This window comes from Triplophysa dalaica, chromosome 8 (genome assembly GCF_015846415.1).
Source record: "Triplophysa dalaica isolate WHDGS20190420 chromosome 8, ASM1584641v1, whole genome shotgun sequence".
Taxonomy (NCBI): Eukaryota; Metazoa; Chordata; class Actinopteri; order Cypriniformes; family Nemacheilidae; genus Triplophysa; species Triplophysa dalaica.
This window is the reverse complement of record NC_079549.1, coordinates 2,898,498-2,914,614: the sequence shown is the minus strand read 5'-3', so window position 1 is coordinate 2,914,614 and position 16,117 is coordinate 2,898,498. Positions and strand designations below refer to the sequence as shown.

The 16,117-nt window shown below is 35.7% G+C and overlaps 1 protein-coding gene across 7 annotated transcripts in view; it reads right to left on the bottom strand.

Annotated features, from left to right (window-relative positions):
• fmnl2a (formin-like 2a) overlaps nt 1-16,117 on the bottom strand; it is a 50,616-nt gene that overhangs the window by 23,720 nt on the left and 10,779 nt on the right. For all 7 annotated transcript variants that reach the window (XR_008907299.1, XM_056754718.1, XM_056754721.1 and 4 more), the window contains exons 2-5: nt 8,454-8,537; nt 7,411-7,491; nt 4,001-4,077; nt 1,105-1,188 (exon numbers count right to left, since the gene is read on the bottom strand). Coding sequence is in view for 6 of the 7 variants with exons in the window: in XM_056754718.1 (XP_056610696.1) it covers nt 1,105-1,188; nt 4,001-4,077; nt 7,411-7,491; nt 8,454-8,537 (326 nt within the window). In the remaining variant the exon portion in view is untranslated. The remainder of the gene's footprint in view (nt 1-1,104; nt 1,189-4,000; nt 4,078-7,410; nt 7,492-8,453; nt 8,538-16,117) is intronic.

Genomic DNA, 16,117 nt, shown 5'->3' with positions numbered 1-16,117 from the left:
CATTTAATCATTTTAATCGAAACAAATACTGTATTACTCTATGGACAGCACTCTTCTGATTTTTATGTGTGTATTGGCTAGAACCCACTTATGGTTATTTAATATTTATATTTTAGGAGGAACTCCAGATATATGGGTATTTATAAATTAAGAGTTTGTTCCAAAATGAGATAACTCAGTGTTATAACTTATGTGGTTGTGTCTTTATTGTGTTAATTACCTGTTTTTGTTTAGTTTTATTCTGGCTTAAATCGAAACAAATCAACTGCAGTGTTATTGAATTTAATTTGAATGCACGATAAAAAAACATGATTTTAAAAATGTTATTTATCTCATAAATTTCTCCCAATTATCTCATTTTGGAACGAAAGTCTTCAAAAATACCTGTTGGACAGAGACTGTGTGTCTCTAAAGCAGCACTTAGGCAGTATTAACATAAGAGTTTGTCTAGTGAGGGTTTCAAAGCAAAAAGCTTCAGACGACTTTCATAAGAAATACACGAGTAGGTTATTCCTCTGCAAAAGTGTGCCTTTTAACCATAAAAAATATTTTGTATTTTAAGTACATTACAAGGGAAATTTGAGTTTTCCTTCTAGGTTAACATTTTAAAAGAGGTAAATAATGAGAAAGAGAAATATTTTTATATTATGGAATATATGTGGGAATGTATTACAGACTATTCATTGTAAAGGCTGAATATTGTTACAGTCTTTTTGTTATTAATCCTTTAACTAATAAATGTTAGGATTTGTTGGCACATTTTCACTTTAAACATTTCCAAGATTATTCGTGTTTAATCAATTTTAATCCTAAATATGTCTTCAGTTTATTTTATGGTTATGTGGTGTGTTGTTGGTGTGGTGTCGAAAACAGTAAAAAACTGTCCTTTTCCAAACAACACACACTTCACAACATGCCTTCTTATAAGGTCGTGAAGTTATAGAGGTCATAAACAGGATCTTGTGACTTGATTTGACTCAGTGAGCGTGCACGCGCATACACACACACACACACAAACACACAAACAAAGGTTTAGCAGCAGTCTGGAGAAAGGACTCATTGTGCACGCTATGCTCATGTTTTGTACAATCATGGCTGACTTACGTGACCGCATACTGAGCAAACGACAGATACTCCACCAACACGTCCAAACCCTTGTTCTCTTCATTCAGAAACTCACGCACCCACCTAAACAAAGAGAGAGCAAATACAGAAATAAATATAAGGTATCAGATGACAATGCCCGGGTTGATACGCAGTTGCCTAGGGCAGAGATGTCAAACTTTATCATGCCAAGGACCACCAAATACTTGTCAATCGATAATTTTTATGTGTAAGTAAAATGTACGTCACTTTAATTAAAATTTGGTGTTTCTATTTTCCTTTATATTCCCCGGACACCGGTTTGAAAACCACTGGCCTAAACTATTTGAACACTGAAAAATGTTTACATTTCTGCAAAATATAAAAGCCAGTGTGATTGGTCAATATATTTTTTATCCCATTTTCAAAGCTCAATATGTTTTAAATAATATATTAAAATGTGGAAAACACAAATTCTGAAGCTTGTGGTTGTGAAACATTAGCAGAAAATAATGAATGTTATTAAACACACAAGACGTTTTTCTGCCAGGACACCTGTGTGACCTCAAAGGGTGATTTTGAAATTGTAGTGAGTTGAATCAGAGCAAACCATCCTTATGTCTGTGGTCTTCCACAGTTTAACATTAGTAAAGATTTAAGATCATATAGTTTGTCCCAGACCAAAAGTGTCCAAATTTAGCCACTTTTATAGTCCTTATATATATATATACTGTATATATAAAGCAGAACCCGACTCTAGCACTATACATGCAGTGCATCCTAAAGTGTGTCCCAACATTCACAAACTACCTTTCCATACTGAGACATGAAATGAGTATCATGGAATCTCGGAAATCTCAGCAGTTCACAAAAAAGCAGCGGCAAAAGAGTTCCCAGTTCTGGAAGAGGCGGTTTCATCAATCTGGATTTCTCCCTGGAAGCAACAGCGGTGAGTGATACTTCAAAGATACAGTGGAGACATCCCAGAATATAGATGCACACGCAGAAAAAAAACTGCAAGGATCCCAAAGATGATCAGAAGCTGGTTTTCACCTTTTCAAAGCAACAAAAACTAGGCCACCACCTACACCACTGTCATTCGATTTCAGAAGCCTAAATGATTTGTTCCATCGTTTCTGTTCATAGAGATAGTTCACCCGAAAAACAAAACAATGACTATTTTGTTGAAAATAAGATATTTTGAAGAATGTTGTTCCGGGGAACTTTTGACAACCATTGAAAACAATGTTTGGTTACAAGCATTTGTCCAAATATCTTTCTCTATGTTCGACCAAAGAAAATTCTAAAACATATATAAGTATATATTTTGTTTGGTATGTTAGACTGTATTTTAGTGACGTTTGTGCGTTTTTGTACGATTTGCTTCCAGGTTAAGGACTTGCCGCTTCATTATAGCTTTTTCCAATGATCATATGTTTTTGTACAATTCACGTCATACCAATTCATTCAAATTAGCCATCTTGTACAAAAGTTACAAAATCATGTGAGATCAGGCTGGTTTACAAAAAAATACTACATTTGAATCACTTTTGTATAAACTGCATTTTATCAATTTTTTTATAAATAGATGCTTTTGACTGTTATTAAATTACACTTTGAAAAGTTTGATCAAGATCACCAGGGTCTTGAATCTCCTTGAATGTCTTTATTTTTAATCCCTTTTATCTATCTGTAAAAAAAATAAGGATTGAATATTTTAAGTAGAATTTTAACATTTTCTGTAGACATTTGATACAATTGGAAGTGTAAGATCCCAATAGCAATAACAATGCCTGGTTAGGATCTGTTTTGTTGTTTTGTGTCCGTCCACCCCCTGTTGACAGGATAATACAGATTTAACTCCTGCAGATTAGCTATAGATCATTTGTGTAATCTAGTTTAGGACAATACGGACCGCTCTAGCCTTCATAATCACAGGACTGTGTGTTATCCGCAGTGGACTGGCCTTGAAATAATGAAACTATAATAACATTCTTTAATGACATGACAAGGCAAGAGCTGTGTGTGTGGGGGGTTTCTGGAACAAGTCTTGCTATTTTTCTGTTGTGGCCCTGACCTCGCTGAGTTCCGTAAATTTTTCCACTTCCTGTCAATCCCAGTTCCCAGCATGCAATGCTAGATGTGTCGTTTTCAGCCTGACTATCCATTTCTAGTGTGTGCTGTGTTGTGATTATGAACATTTCTACTCAAATCTAGCTTTAAACCAAGAAAGTAAACAAAGCCATGTGTCAACAATGAGTGCGTTAACATGCACAAAAGATCTATCAAATATCAGCTTTAGAAGAAACCAGTTTTCACGTGTTTACATGCATAGTAATAAACCGGCTATGCAGAAAAACGCGTTAACATGGAAAATTGAGACTTGCCGGGTGTAGTGATGTCATCGCCGATAGACTGTTTAGTAGTAAAAAAATGAAGCAGGAAAATGGTCAGTCCTGCATATGCAACAATAGTTCTTCATTTTGACGTTTCTACATCAACTGCATGATTCAAGAGCGAACTTTAATGAGTTATTTTACTATTACTTCCATTTGGGACTTTTACAACTGCGCTTTCAGACATGCGCACATTAACAAAACTGAGAGAAAACCGGTAAAGGCGTTTACATGCAGATAAAAGAAAACAGTTTTACGCGTTTACATGACCTTACATATATCACCTTATTAAGCATAATCGGCGTAATGTTGCATGTAAACACGCTAATTGTAGCATATAAATATTTTAAATGCACATGTATACATGCAAAAAAATTGTTAGCATTATATCATTAGGATTAGGATAGTATCCCATTATTAAACATTTAATGTGTAATGATAATTGAGTTTTGTAAGGTCCACAGAAGAGCAATCTCATATCCAGAGTCAGGGATATATAATGTACACACAGGTGAACTCACCCAATGTGATTGGTCCGTAATGAGATTTCCAGCTCGCGCAGGACCTGTGTTGACTCCTGGACCCGCCTCCTGAACTTCTGCACAGGAGAGAAATTGAGTACAAGTTCACCTGAGGTTCAGGGTTCATAAATAAAAATAATCGTATCCTTCCTCACAGGGAAGGAACTAGTCTTTGTACAGTTTTACAATCTATTGCACATAAAGAAAATTATGCTTTTTTTTACGACCACCCAGACATTATTGTCATGACAACTGAGCACATTTTAAACTCGTTTCTCATCACCATCATGCAAAAAACCGATAATGATAATTGTAAAATTCTTATGAAACCATCGTAGTAGAGTCTGGAGAGGATGACTATTAATACTGAATTGCCGTAATAAAAATCTAATGAGAATTTACTTTTCATGTTATTTACAAAATTATAATTTTCACATATTCATTACAATGAACGAAATTAATGCTTTTTCACGCATAACGTTTCTCCCCTATAGTGGGCCCACAGTTCTGCCTCTACTCCAAACTTTTTTCTTCTACATGCCATTGCCATGGTTACACTGGCTTTGTGGCTGACCCAATCACGTGTCAGGTGAAGTGCATCTGAACAAAGCCATCCAATGAGACGCGTTGCATTCGTAAGTCAGATCTTAACTCTTAAAGTTCTGCAGGACTATGCATGGAAAAAGAAATGTAATAAAAGGTACAGTAAGTTTACATTTTGACTTCGGGTCTGTATAATATAAAATCAAACATCACACTTAACGCGGCAATATTTGGTAGTTACACACATCAACACCATAGTGAAAAGTTCTCCAACAAACTTTAGGATTTGAAAATATCAACAGAGAACGGTCAATAATAGTATGCTATTAAATATCTATATATGTATATATATATATATACGTATATAAATAGTTCCCTTATACTATATATATAGCCGTGAAAAAAATTAAGAGACCATTCCAACTTTTCACCACAAATCAGCATTTTTAGATGTATTCCAGTCTAGTGACAAAGTGACAAAGTCATCCAACAGCAATGTGAAAGACTGACCGTAGGTAACTAATATACCAAAACACATTTTCTTTGCAGTATTTAAGGTCTGAAAAAATACTGAGCATGTTTTCTGTTATTTTGACCTGCTTTTTCAGATATCATTTTGCAAAAAAAATGCAAATAGAAACAATATTTTTATTTGAAATTTGGTAAAAAATATTGTTAGTAGTTCACAGAATGAAACAAGAGCGATAATTATACCTAAACATCTACCTATAAAAAGTAATTCAGACAAATTTAAATGATGCTCTTAATTAATTCCACGGTATACAGTACATATATGAAGAGTTTGGTTGAGATAAACTTCTATTGTGCATTCCAATTAATTTCAATCAAACTGCAGTTGGTTTGTTTTAATTTAAGCCATAACACCTAAAATAAATACAGCTTACTTACACAATAAAACATAATGAAAACATAATAACATAATAAAAAACATGATTGAAAAAAATATCTTCTTATATAAAGTCTTCATATATATCATATGGGAACTTTAAGCATACCATTGTAAACACCATATGACATGTTTAAGATCTTGGCTGCTATTTAAAACAGGATTCAGAGACGGACAGAAAGAAAATATGCAAAAATAAACAACAAAAGACTGAGTAAAGAGAGGAAAAGGGGAGTGTGTGTTGTGTTGTTCCCAGTGTGGGTGTGTTTGGCACATGTGGAGTTGACGCAGTGTGTGTGTGTGTGTGAAGGGCTCATGCTCCCACCTCTACTTTAAGCATTCCCAGCTGTGGACAGAGAGAGAGGGTAAGAGAAAGGGAAAGAAAGCAGATCTCCAGAGGTCATCCTGGAATAGAATCAATGGCAGAGACATTCTTCAGGACCCTCTGGAATGACCCTCATCCTGCTGCGATTTCATTGGCTCAGAGCAGAGTCTGGAATGCACCGTATGTAAAGCTCTCCGCCACACAAAGTAACGATTGTTCACGTCTGCAGAAAAGAGCCGTGGCAAGAATGTACAGCCATAACTGTGTGTGTGTGTGTGTGTGTGTGCGTGCGCACGTGTCTCCCTCACACCATGTTCATTCTCTACTTTTTCTAGGTCTTTCTATCCATCTGTCCATCACTTTTTTGTCCCCTCATGTTTTTCCTTCTCCTCTAGTCTTTCACCCCCCCACCGCACAGCCTTCATTTCTCTCTTTCTTTCTCTCTGAGCTGCAGGACATGATGTCAACCACTGGCGTGTGTAACGCCCATGAGAGGAGCTTGAGAACATCGACAATCCCATGCTCACCAAGAAAGACGTAAACACACTAAACTAGACCGACTCACCCCTTATCTTTAACATTCATCAGGTCTATCATCAATCTTCATCCTCTTCTTTTATTTCTCATCTTATTCCTCAATTTTTATACGGGTCATATCATGTATTTATTAAGCCCCTGAAGTCAATTTATGATGTTATTTTACTATGCCAAACATACTAAAAATGTATTTTTACGAACATTTCCTTCCTTCTTTTCGGAAGGAACATCTAATCATTAGACTTTTTTTTGAAAAAATGTCCAAAGCATACAATCTGTTAAGGATAATAATATAATTTTGGCTGAGACAAAATATCACGTATATGCGTAGGGTAATATTTTCCTTATGCTTTTTTTATTAGCTAGTTTCCATCCTCTATTACTCTTTCTACAGCACTAAATGGACAAACTGCCGAGTGTATTTACAAAATCTCCTTAAAGCGAAAACGTGATGACATCTTTGTCCTTTGAGAGCCACCGTAGTGCTTTGAAAGGGAGGGCGGATGCGCAAAAATATCTCTGCATTGCTTTAAGTCAAAAGATTAAGGAAAATCTGACTCTTCTCCAAGTTTATTTAACATTAATTGTTGATAATTCAGTTCCCAGAATGCTTTGCGTGAGACTGCATTAGTAGAGTACATTTTGAAATTTTATGCGTTTTTATAGAATAGATAGAACAAAGCCTTGTTAATGATGAATGTTTATTTTTAATGGATAGAGTTTTTTGATATTTTTAGTTTTGGGGTTACCATCGTTCAGAAGAGTGGTGCTTATGCTTAGATGTGTTGCATCACTTTCTGTGAAGGCTGTAAACTTATTTTTGATGTAGCTGAAATGTTTAGGTTGTCCTAATAAGACCATTTATTTAGCTGTGTTACCTTACTAAATATTGGAAATTAAGAAGAATTAACATTAGCATAAGTACAACAAACTCAAAACTTGATAGTTCTGCTTAAAATTAAAAAAAGGAACATCTTGATGTAACATTACGTCAAATGTTTTGAGTTTTCCCAACTTGTTCGGGTTTACAGTGCAACAGATTATGTTATCGAGAGCTGAGGTCAGCCCCGCAGGAAGAGGAATCAAATCAGAACTCACCTTCCGTGTCACAGCTGGGTCGAGATAACTCTGCAACTTGTGTATGTACGTGTGAGGAGGATTCTTCACCTGGAATCGTTCCTGGAAGAGAGAGAGAGAGAGATTTATTGTTTCAAAGCATAAGTTCGTCATTGTGGCATTGGGTTTGTGAGTGTGTGATCGTAAAAGGACATCTACCCACACGGGTACAAAACATAGAAACTAAACTAACCAGGGTATCACACACAATTACATTTCCGTCAATTCCAACTACCAGATTACTACCAAATGATGGATACCGACAATTATTAGACACGTTTCTATTATAAGCATTTATTTTATTGATACTATTTGGACATCAATTGTTGTCAACAGATTACTTACTAACAGTAACCTCCCAATATTTCCTATACTGATGAAGTTTTGAGTTTCAAGTTTATCTGTCATGTGTTTCTATAATTTGAATAAATATATTTGACAATAAACCAATTTTTATTGCAATCTTAGTCACATTGGGACTCTCAAATCACTTATTTTGATAGATTCCCACAGTACAGAGCTGGTCATCCTTGGCAACTTCAGCACATAATAGGAAAAAGGAAGAGACACAGTTCCTTTCAAAACAACTCAAGGCCTCGGACTCATACTACGCATGTGAAAGAAGGCCTCTCCTGAGAATCTGGAGCAGATTGTAATTTAAATTAAACTGATTTGAACTCCCTTATTATTAATAGTGTATAAAAAACCTTTCAAATGTTTAAGTGAACTTTAAATTTAAATAAATAATTTTCAATAAGTAATATTATTTACCAAACAAGCCAAAAAATTACAAAAAAAATTAAAAACACAACACTACATAACACTCCGAGTTGCTGTGGACAAACTATCAGAGAATGAAAATGTCATCATAGCGGTGGGCCGTCATATGTGCCTTGCAACAAACGTTCAACCTTTCGAGCATAGCTATACCAAAATCCTCAAGTACTCACCAATGGCTCTTTGTTTAATCCATAAAAGACAGGCAAACTGAGACAATGGATGTTGTAAGGGAAAGATTGGTTTACCTGGTCACAAATGAGTTCCCATTTCTTCTCGTTGTCATACTGTCGTAGTAATCTTGCTTTGTCTGGAGGCAGATTCATTGAGTTCTGTATAAAGACACACACAAACTGGAGTCAAAGATATTTAACATACATATCGCTTTCAAACAAACCAAAAGAAATACAAATACCTATAACAGATGTGGCCAAGGTCAATACATAATACTATTAAACTCTAAATCAATAAATAATACCCATTATTTCATACAGGGGCAAGGGTATGCTTAAGCCATTTTGTGCAATTACGTTATCAAGGATTTGATTGTTTAAAATAAATATACTACACTAAAAAACATAATTTTGCATGATTTTTCTTTTTTTATTTACAGATTTTTCATGTATTTGTTTTAAAATACAGTCAAAACCGTAAAATTACAGAAAAAACGCAAATTTACAAGAAAATTGTGAAATTGTAATCTTTTTAAAGGGATTTTTTTATTTTAGTTTTTTTTTGGCGCCCTAGCTGCCAGTGTTGATTAGGCAAGAATCCATAAAAAATTACGTAGAAACGGTTCACTTAAAAGAGCCTATACATTTACATACCTACAATATAATTCCAAATGTACAAGTTATATTTACGTTTTTGCTTATAACATTCACATACATACTTGCTCACTCAATGTAAAGTTCTGTAAATATGACAAGAATATATAGAACATGTGTAATGTCTATTTTAAGAATCGTAATATTTTGTCATGATTCATTGTGTTACTACAAACAAAAGTTTGCTTTCAAGGTATGACACCCAGTTCACAGACAAAAACGAGAAGAAAACTGAGGAAAATACTGCTTTTAATGTATCTTGCAGTGCCATTTAAAACAGATATTTAAACAGTCATTGTGTTAAATGAAGGGATATCTCTATCTTATCTGCCTGCTTAAAAACAACCAAACTCAGGGACATTCATTCACCGTATTATACATCACGAACCCTGTTGCATGGCTGCGAGTGTGTGTGAAATGTGCAGGTTCAGCAGAGGAGACACATGAGGCTACATCAAGTCTACGCCAGCATCCTCTTCCTCTCTTCAAACACAGCTAATCAGCTCCATGCAAATACTGCTGGGAAATATATTCCCATCATTGTAGAAAAGCAACCATACCCCCATCACAAATGTTTATTGCACACTGATGTTGCAAATACAATTCTTCATACTTGTAAAAAAAACAAGGACTTTGAAATGCTAATGATGAACAAAAATAGAAAATAATAGAATAAAGAATAAAGTGAGAGTTCACTCTTTAGTGGATGCTGAAAATGTCACAACAAAAGGACCCTTTTTAAACACCCCATGGCTTTTAATTTGAAGGAAATGTTATTGTAGATTCTCAAGCTTAATACACATGCTGAAACTCTGAAAAGACCCTCATCTCCTCTCTTCAGTTATTACACAAGAGCTGTCCTCCACATCTGCCCTACTTTTTCACATCTGCTATATGCTTCCCCAAAACACTGCAGTCACCAGAGCTCCATCCGTACCCCACCCTTCAGAGACCAGCACACCACCCACCCAAACACAAACACATGAGTCCCACTCCCACTGTGTGCTGATAGGAAAACACAGCCAGCGCTGTTAAATTCCATCTTCATTTGGAAAAATCTGCTGTACAGGAGGCATATTATTTGTCGGTGTTGTCGTGGGCCGATCTTGTTGTTCTTTCTGTGTAGATTTCCAGGGAGCCGCTTTAAAAGCGTTGTGTTTTCAAGCCTCAAAAGAGCAGCTGTCGGACGCAGAGGGAAACCCAAGACTTCAAACATGATCACGCATCAGACACGAGAACACGCCATCAGACTGGGTTTGCACAAATCCTTGTTTTCACAATGAAGATACCAAACTATGTAAAGACATTTATTAATATTAGAGTAAAAAATGCACTCATGTAAACCACTATCCCCAAGCAAATTATTTTCTTGATGTTGGTGAGGAATCGTCCGGTGAAACCTGTCTTCACTCAGGCAACTGATGTCATTTCCAACTTTCTTTAGTAATGTCGAGGCACTCTGTTCACCTGTGTCAGTAGTTGCTTTGGGTCTGTCCCAAAGATTCAAACCACAAGTCCAAATAACCACCTGCACACGCTCCCCATCCGGACTCATATACCACTAAACACAGCCCTGTCTAAAACGTAACATCATTCACAGCAACGAACGTCACTTTGATCTTAAATAACATGAGGAGAATGATATGTTCAAGTTAAACTAAAGAAAGCAATGGTTGGAATGACAACTAGAATAGAATAAGCTAGTTTATGAAATGTGTTCCTCCAGACGTATTTTTTGTTTGTAATTCATTTTCTTACGTTGGTGAAACTTGGAAATCCAATAACATGCTTTTCATCCATCAAGTAAATAGTAAAAAAACTAAGAATCACTTCCTTGTTAGGTTTCAGAAAACATCTGAGCTGTGGTGTATTTTTAGACACTCATCAATTTCATCAAAGTTCCCACCAGCGTAATGCTACGTTCACTCCAAATTTAAATTAAGCGTTTTGCGCAAGTAAATTCAATACAAAGTCAATGCAAAGACACAAAAAGATGCAAACTCAAGACAGGCGATGCGAACAACGTGAATCCGGCGTCGGCACAAGTTGAGACAACAATGTTTTGCACCACACTCGCACAAAAATAATGCTGTGTTCACACAAAACACGAAACATTGCGTTCCTCGATCATTATAACAGTCAGGAATAGTTCATTATTAGCGCGACAGTGTGTCTTCATGCGTCCAGACTTGTCCAACATTAGGTGTCAATTAGCTCTATTCTTACGCTTTTGCAAATTACTCGATCAAGTCAATCGCTCCAGCCGTTTCGCATCATTCCCATCACCTATTGCGTATTCACATCTACAGTATTCATGTCTTTGTATGTAATTTTCATGCGCAAATCGCTTTATCTGCATTTTGGGTGAATGTGTCATAACAACTGTTCCCGCGAGTAATAATGATCAAGAAACACAATACTTCGCGTTTGGTGTGAACACAGCCTTTTTTGTCCTACAATCTACGATTGTTTTCAAAATTGTAAAAGGATGGAATAGGCATAACAAGATCAAGTTTTTCGAGTCATTTTATAGAGAACCTTCTGACAAGCCCCATTCATATCCTTGTAATTTTGTACGACTCTGCTGAGTATAATATTAATTCAAAGTGAGTTAAGCTGCAGACATGTATATTTTTCCAATGGGAAAGAGTATGTGATGGGTATAACAGAGCACTTATGGAGTTTTCATTAAAAGTGGCCTAAATCTTATGAAGTGTGAATGTCTGAGTTCGAGCCTCATCACATTTCAACCACTGACCCTGTCTGAGTTGTTCTTCTCTTCTATCAAACAGGCAGTGAAATGGTCTCTTTATATCTCAGTCCAGCAGACGTTCCCGAACACAGCAGTTTCGTGTGTATGACAGCTGCTCTCAGACGGACTCAAATCTCTCTGCTCCTCAGTGAGGCATGTGATTGCTCTTCTCACATTTTCCTGTGTCTGGTGGCGTCCAGACAGTCTCTTCCACTCAAACTAAACCTAATCTCTCGCTCTCTTTAGCTTTGCTTCCCGCACTGAAAGCAGCACGCTAAACAAATATTCAGCCGATCCTTTCACAAATGCCTGATTGTGTATTCTTTGTGTATTAAGTACGTCAACTACAGCCAAGACAAAAACTGAATAGCATGTGTTGAGTATCAGTAACATCTGTAGAAAGAGAATATCTGTCGGCAGTGGGTTTCAGTGATTGCAAACACACAAGACCTCTGACAGAAACCTCTCTTCCTCTATCCTCTGTCTCTTTCTGGCACGGCCACTTCCTGTCTACATCTCCTCACAGATCTGGCCAGGTGGCGTGTGTCATCCCCTAATCACTGCAACATGTTTCTGTAATCCGGTCAATTCTGCGGGGCGCTGCGCAGGTGTCCCCCGTCTGCCTGCGGATTAGCCGTGTAATCTCAGACCCCCACTGCACCCCTAAAAGAACGACTTATGTAAGAGAGAAAACTTTCTTGAATGAGTTAGCTAGTACTTCACGGACACTCTTGTTGTGTTTTGCAAAGCTATGTCTGTCTTTCAACAAATCTTTTAATTAAAAAACGAGGCAAAAATCTGTTTCGGTGCATCCCTGGTAATGATTCGTTTTTCAAATTGTATTTCCCTTGCATCGCCACACTTTAATTCAAAATTAATACTTCCTATCTGTACCGTTATTACAAAGTGGAATACTACACAGTAAGACCCTCATTATAACAAACTAAACCCTATGGGTGATAACTCGTGGTCTTCCTAACTGCCAACTAATATACCTAATTTTACATATATTCTGTCTACTGCTACCACTAGTGTCATTAAGATAATGATTTTTTAATTATGTTAATATAGTCTGCTATTAGCCATTCTGTGCTGAAGATACTGTGAAATGTGTGCTTTGTCTTTCTTGATAGTCGTTTCAAGGTCTGAAAATGAATGCTTACAGGTTCACTTATAAGAGGTGAAAACCTAAAGTTTTTACTACAGTTTACATATTTTCGCACGGCCCTGTTCACATACTAACATCTACTAAAAGTACATATTTTGCTGGTAAAGTAAAGCACATATACTATATGGACAGAAGTGTTGGGACACCTCCTTCTAATAAACAGGTTTCACTACTTTTTCGTCATTTATTTAGTATAATATTGTATGACATAGCATTAATATTTGTTTTCATTGGAATTACTGGAAAAGATACAGTAAACATACTTACTTGCATACTGTTTTACGATGATATTGTGCACGATATACGACGTAGTCTACATATTTGAAAGCTTCATGAACAGAATCTGAACTATTTATCCGGCTGTCATTATTACTATAACAACAACAAAAAGAGACTGAAGATTCAGAGGGTGGTATTATTGTATTAGCTCAAAGAGTGTATGTTCCAGCTTACATCTCCAGAGAGACCGTACTCACACAGCTCATTAACCCTGTCCGTGACTATAGCCAATGAAGTCTGAGATGTAATAGTCATGTTGTGTTCATATGCTTCACATCTCATCCATCTACAGAGAATACACTGAAAGGATCTGAACCAGCTGCCAAAGAAGCATTAACTACAGGGAATGAGAGAATATGTTTGATACGAGTGTCAGGAGATTCTAACCTATTGGTTGAAGAATTTGTGGTTTCATTCTTGAAATCTGAATCTGTTAGTAAAGGTCTAGAAGATTTAGATGAACTGAACTAAGAGTACAAATCCTATGGCTTTTAGGGAAATCATTGTGAATTGAGTGCGAGTACTTTAGATGCTTGGTCTTGGCAGAACTGGATTTTTTGAGTGTTTAACAAGGTCATATAATGTCTTACTAGGTCGTAATATTAAGCAACAATAAATCACAACAATAATGATATGTTTTTTTTGGTATTGCTTTAGTATAGGGTCCAATTCTCAATATTAAGTTGCTTATTAGATGCCAATTTTTAGCATATTGGCGGTTTATTATTACTTATAAAGCACATATTCAACAAGACCATATTCTACTTCCCAAATCCTACCTAATACCTAAACCTAACAACTACCTTACTAACTATTAATAAGCAACAAATTAGTAGTTTACTGAAGAAAAAGTCATAGTTAATGGTTTAATAATACCTAGAATTGGACCGTTAAATAAAGAATGATCTTTTTTCTTATGTTATTCTTAGTGCTTTATGCCACATAGTGTGATTGTTTTGCTTCACAGCTTTGATGTGTCACTTAAAATGTTATTAAGGATTTTTTCAAATCCATATGAAGAAGATGAATGGGAAAACACCTAGAACCACGGAAAATATGTGCAGTGAGTTCTGTCAGGATCTTTCTCTGTGAAACCCACATAGAGTCGCTCCAAACAGTCCTTGAGTAGAGAATGACGCTTATCACATGTTTACCTTCAGAGTCCAAGAAAGAATGAAACATTTCAACACAATAAACACATGTTACTGCTCATGTGCACTTTTGTGACTCCCAAGTTAGCTTTCGGTACACATTCACAAACAACAGAGTGCCTGAAGATTATTTCTGATAACAATCACAAGCTACTTGGCTAAACTTGTCTCTCCAATATTTTGAATTTAGACTCCGATACAAAGCTCAACCTTAAGATGTCAATGTACCATACGGTTTCTTAAAATGCGACCAAACTACAGGACCCATACAACAAACTGTTTATTTAATAAAATGAACATTCAACAAAATTCAACAAATCGTTTATTCAATACAACTATTGTACAATAAAATAATAATACAAATGAATATTAAAATAAATATAAATAATCATATTATTAGACATTAGCCAAACACAAACCGGAAGCAAACTGGGGGGTCAGGCACGCACACTTCCGATGAAATGGTCTATATTTTACTGTGGTAAAGTCCTAAACATGAGTAATGAGGATTTATGAAGGCCTGATAACATTTCAAGATATCTGTCAGAAGATTTCATGCAAATGTCAAACTTAACATGATTGTTTAACCAAACGTTTTCAGCATAATGAAAGCAAATATGTCAACCTTTGGTGATTTAAGTACCTTTGTGAGGTCTATTAGAAGTTTATATTACACAGTTCATTTGAATTCTTGATTCTAATTGGCCATTCAGGATATTCCAAGGGTTTTTATTTTAAAATAACAAACGCTCAACACGAATAACACCCTGTAACCCATATGATGCAAATAATTTTGAGAGGGGCAGTTTAAAATTTCACAAAAATGTATTATAAATAGGTTATTTAATAACATAAATGACATTATATTTACAAATGATTCAACCAATTTGACTGTTCGTGACGTTTGAACGGCTTTTTCTTGCGCTAAAAATGAGCTAATAAAATATTTCCAATTCACATTTTATGGTCAGTTTTTTCTCATGTGGCAAGTAGACGTGTAATAAGCAGGATTATGTACAAGCAGCCGGCTGTTATTGCGAAATAAGCCCCTTCAGCATGATACAAGACCCTCTGATTAGTGTCGGTTCCTGATCACGCTGCCGAGCCTTATTTCTGCGATAAAAACCGTCTGCCTGTACATTATCCCTTACTTAAAGCATTTTCATATCAGTACCAGTTCATATTCTTCATAAACTTGCAAATTGAAAACTTTTTATGTTCATTGAAGAGCTTTCACTTCTCCATTTGTTGGGTATTATTACTGATGGTTTGTGCATTTTAATTGGAAATCGTACACAGTGTGTCACCTTTCAAAAAATTTAATTTTTTGTCGCATCCATAATGCATGTTTATTTATTTATTTTTAAATGGAGAACTCTTCAGACTGATCAATATAATTTTGATTTATACACTTTATCAACAGGGATTTAGTACTGAATAAAAAAGAATTCAACTTAAAAATATTAGTCAACAAGTTTGCATTAAATGCATTGACTTAACTATTATTTTTAATTTGTATTCACTTTTTTTTTCATTTTTTTTATAAATCGGTAACAAAAACTCTTCTCTGGGAGTATATGTGTGCCATCTATTCATCAAATCCTTAACCCTATAATTGGCCAGGTGATTTATCTCCTTTTAGAGAGCATGTCATATGTAATCCAAGCAGACCCCTTTCAGCAAAATAATACTTTGTGGTTAGCAAATTATGTCTCACATGGAAAAACTGTGGGAA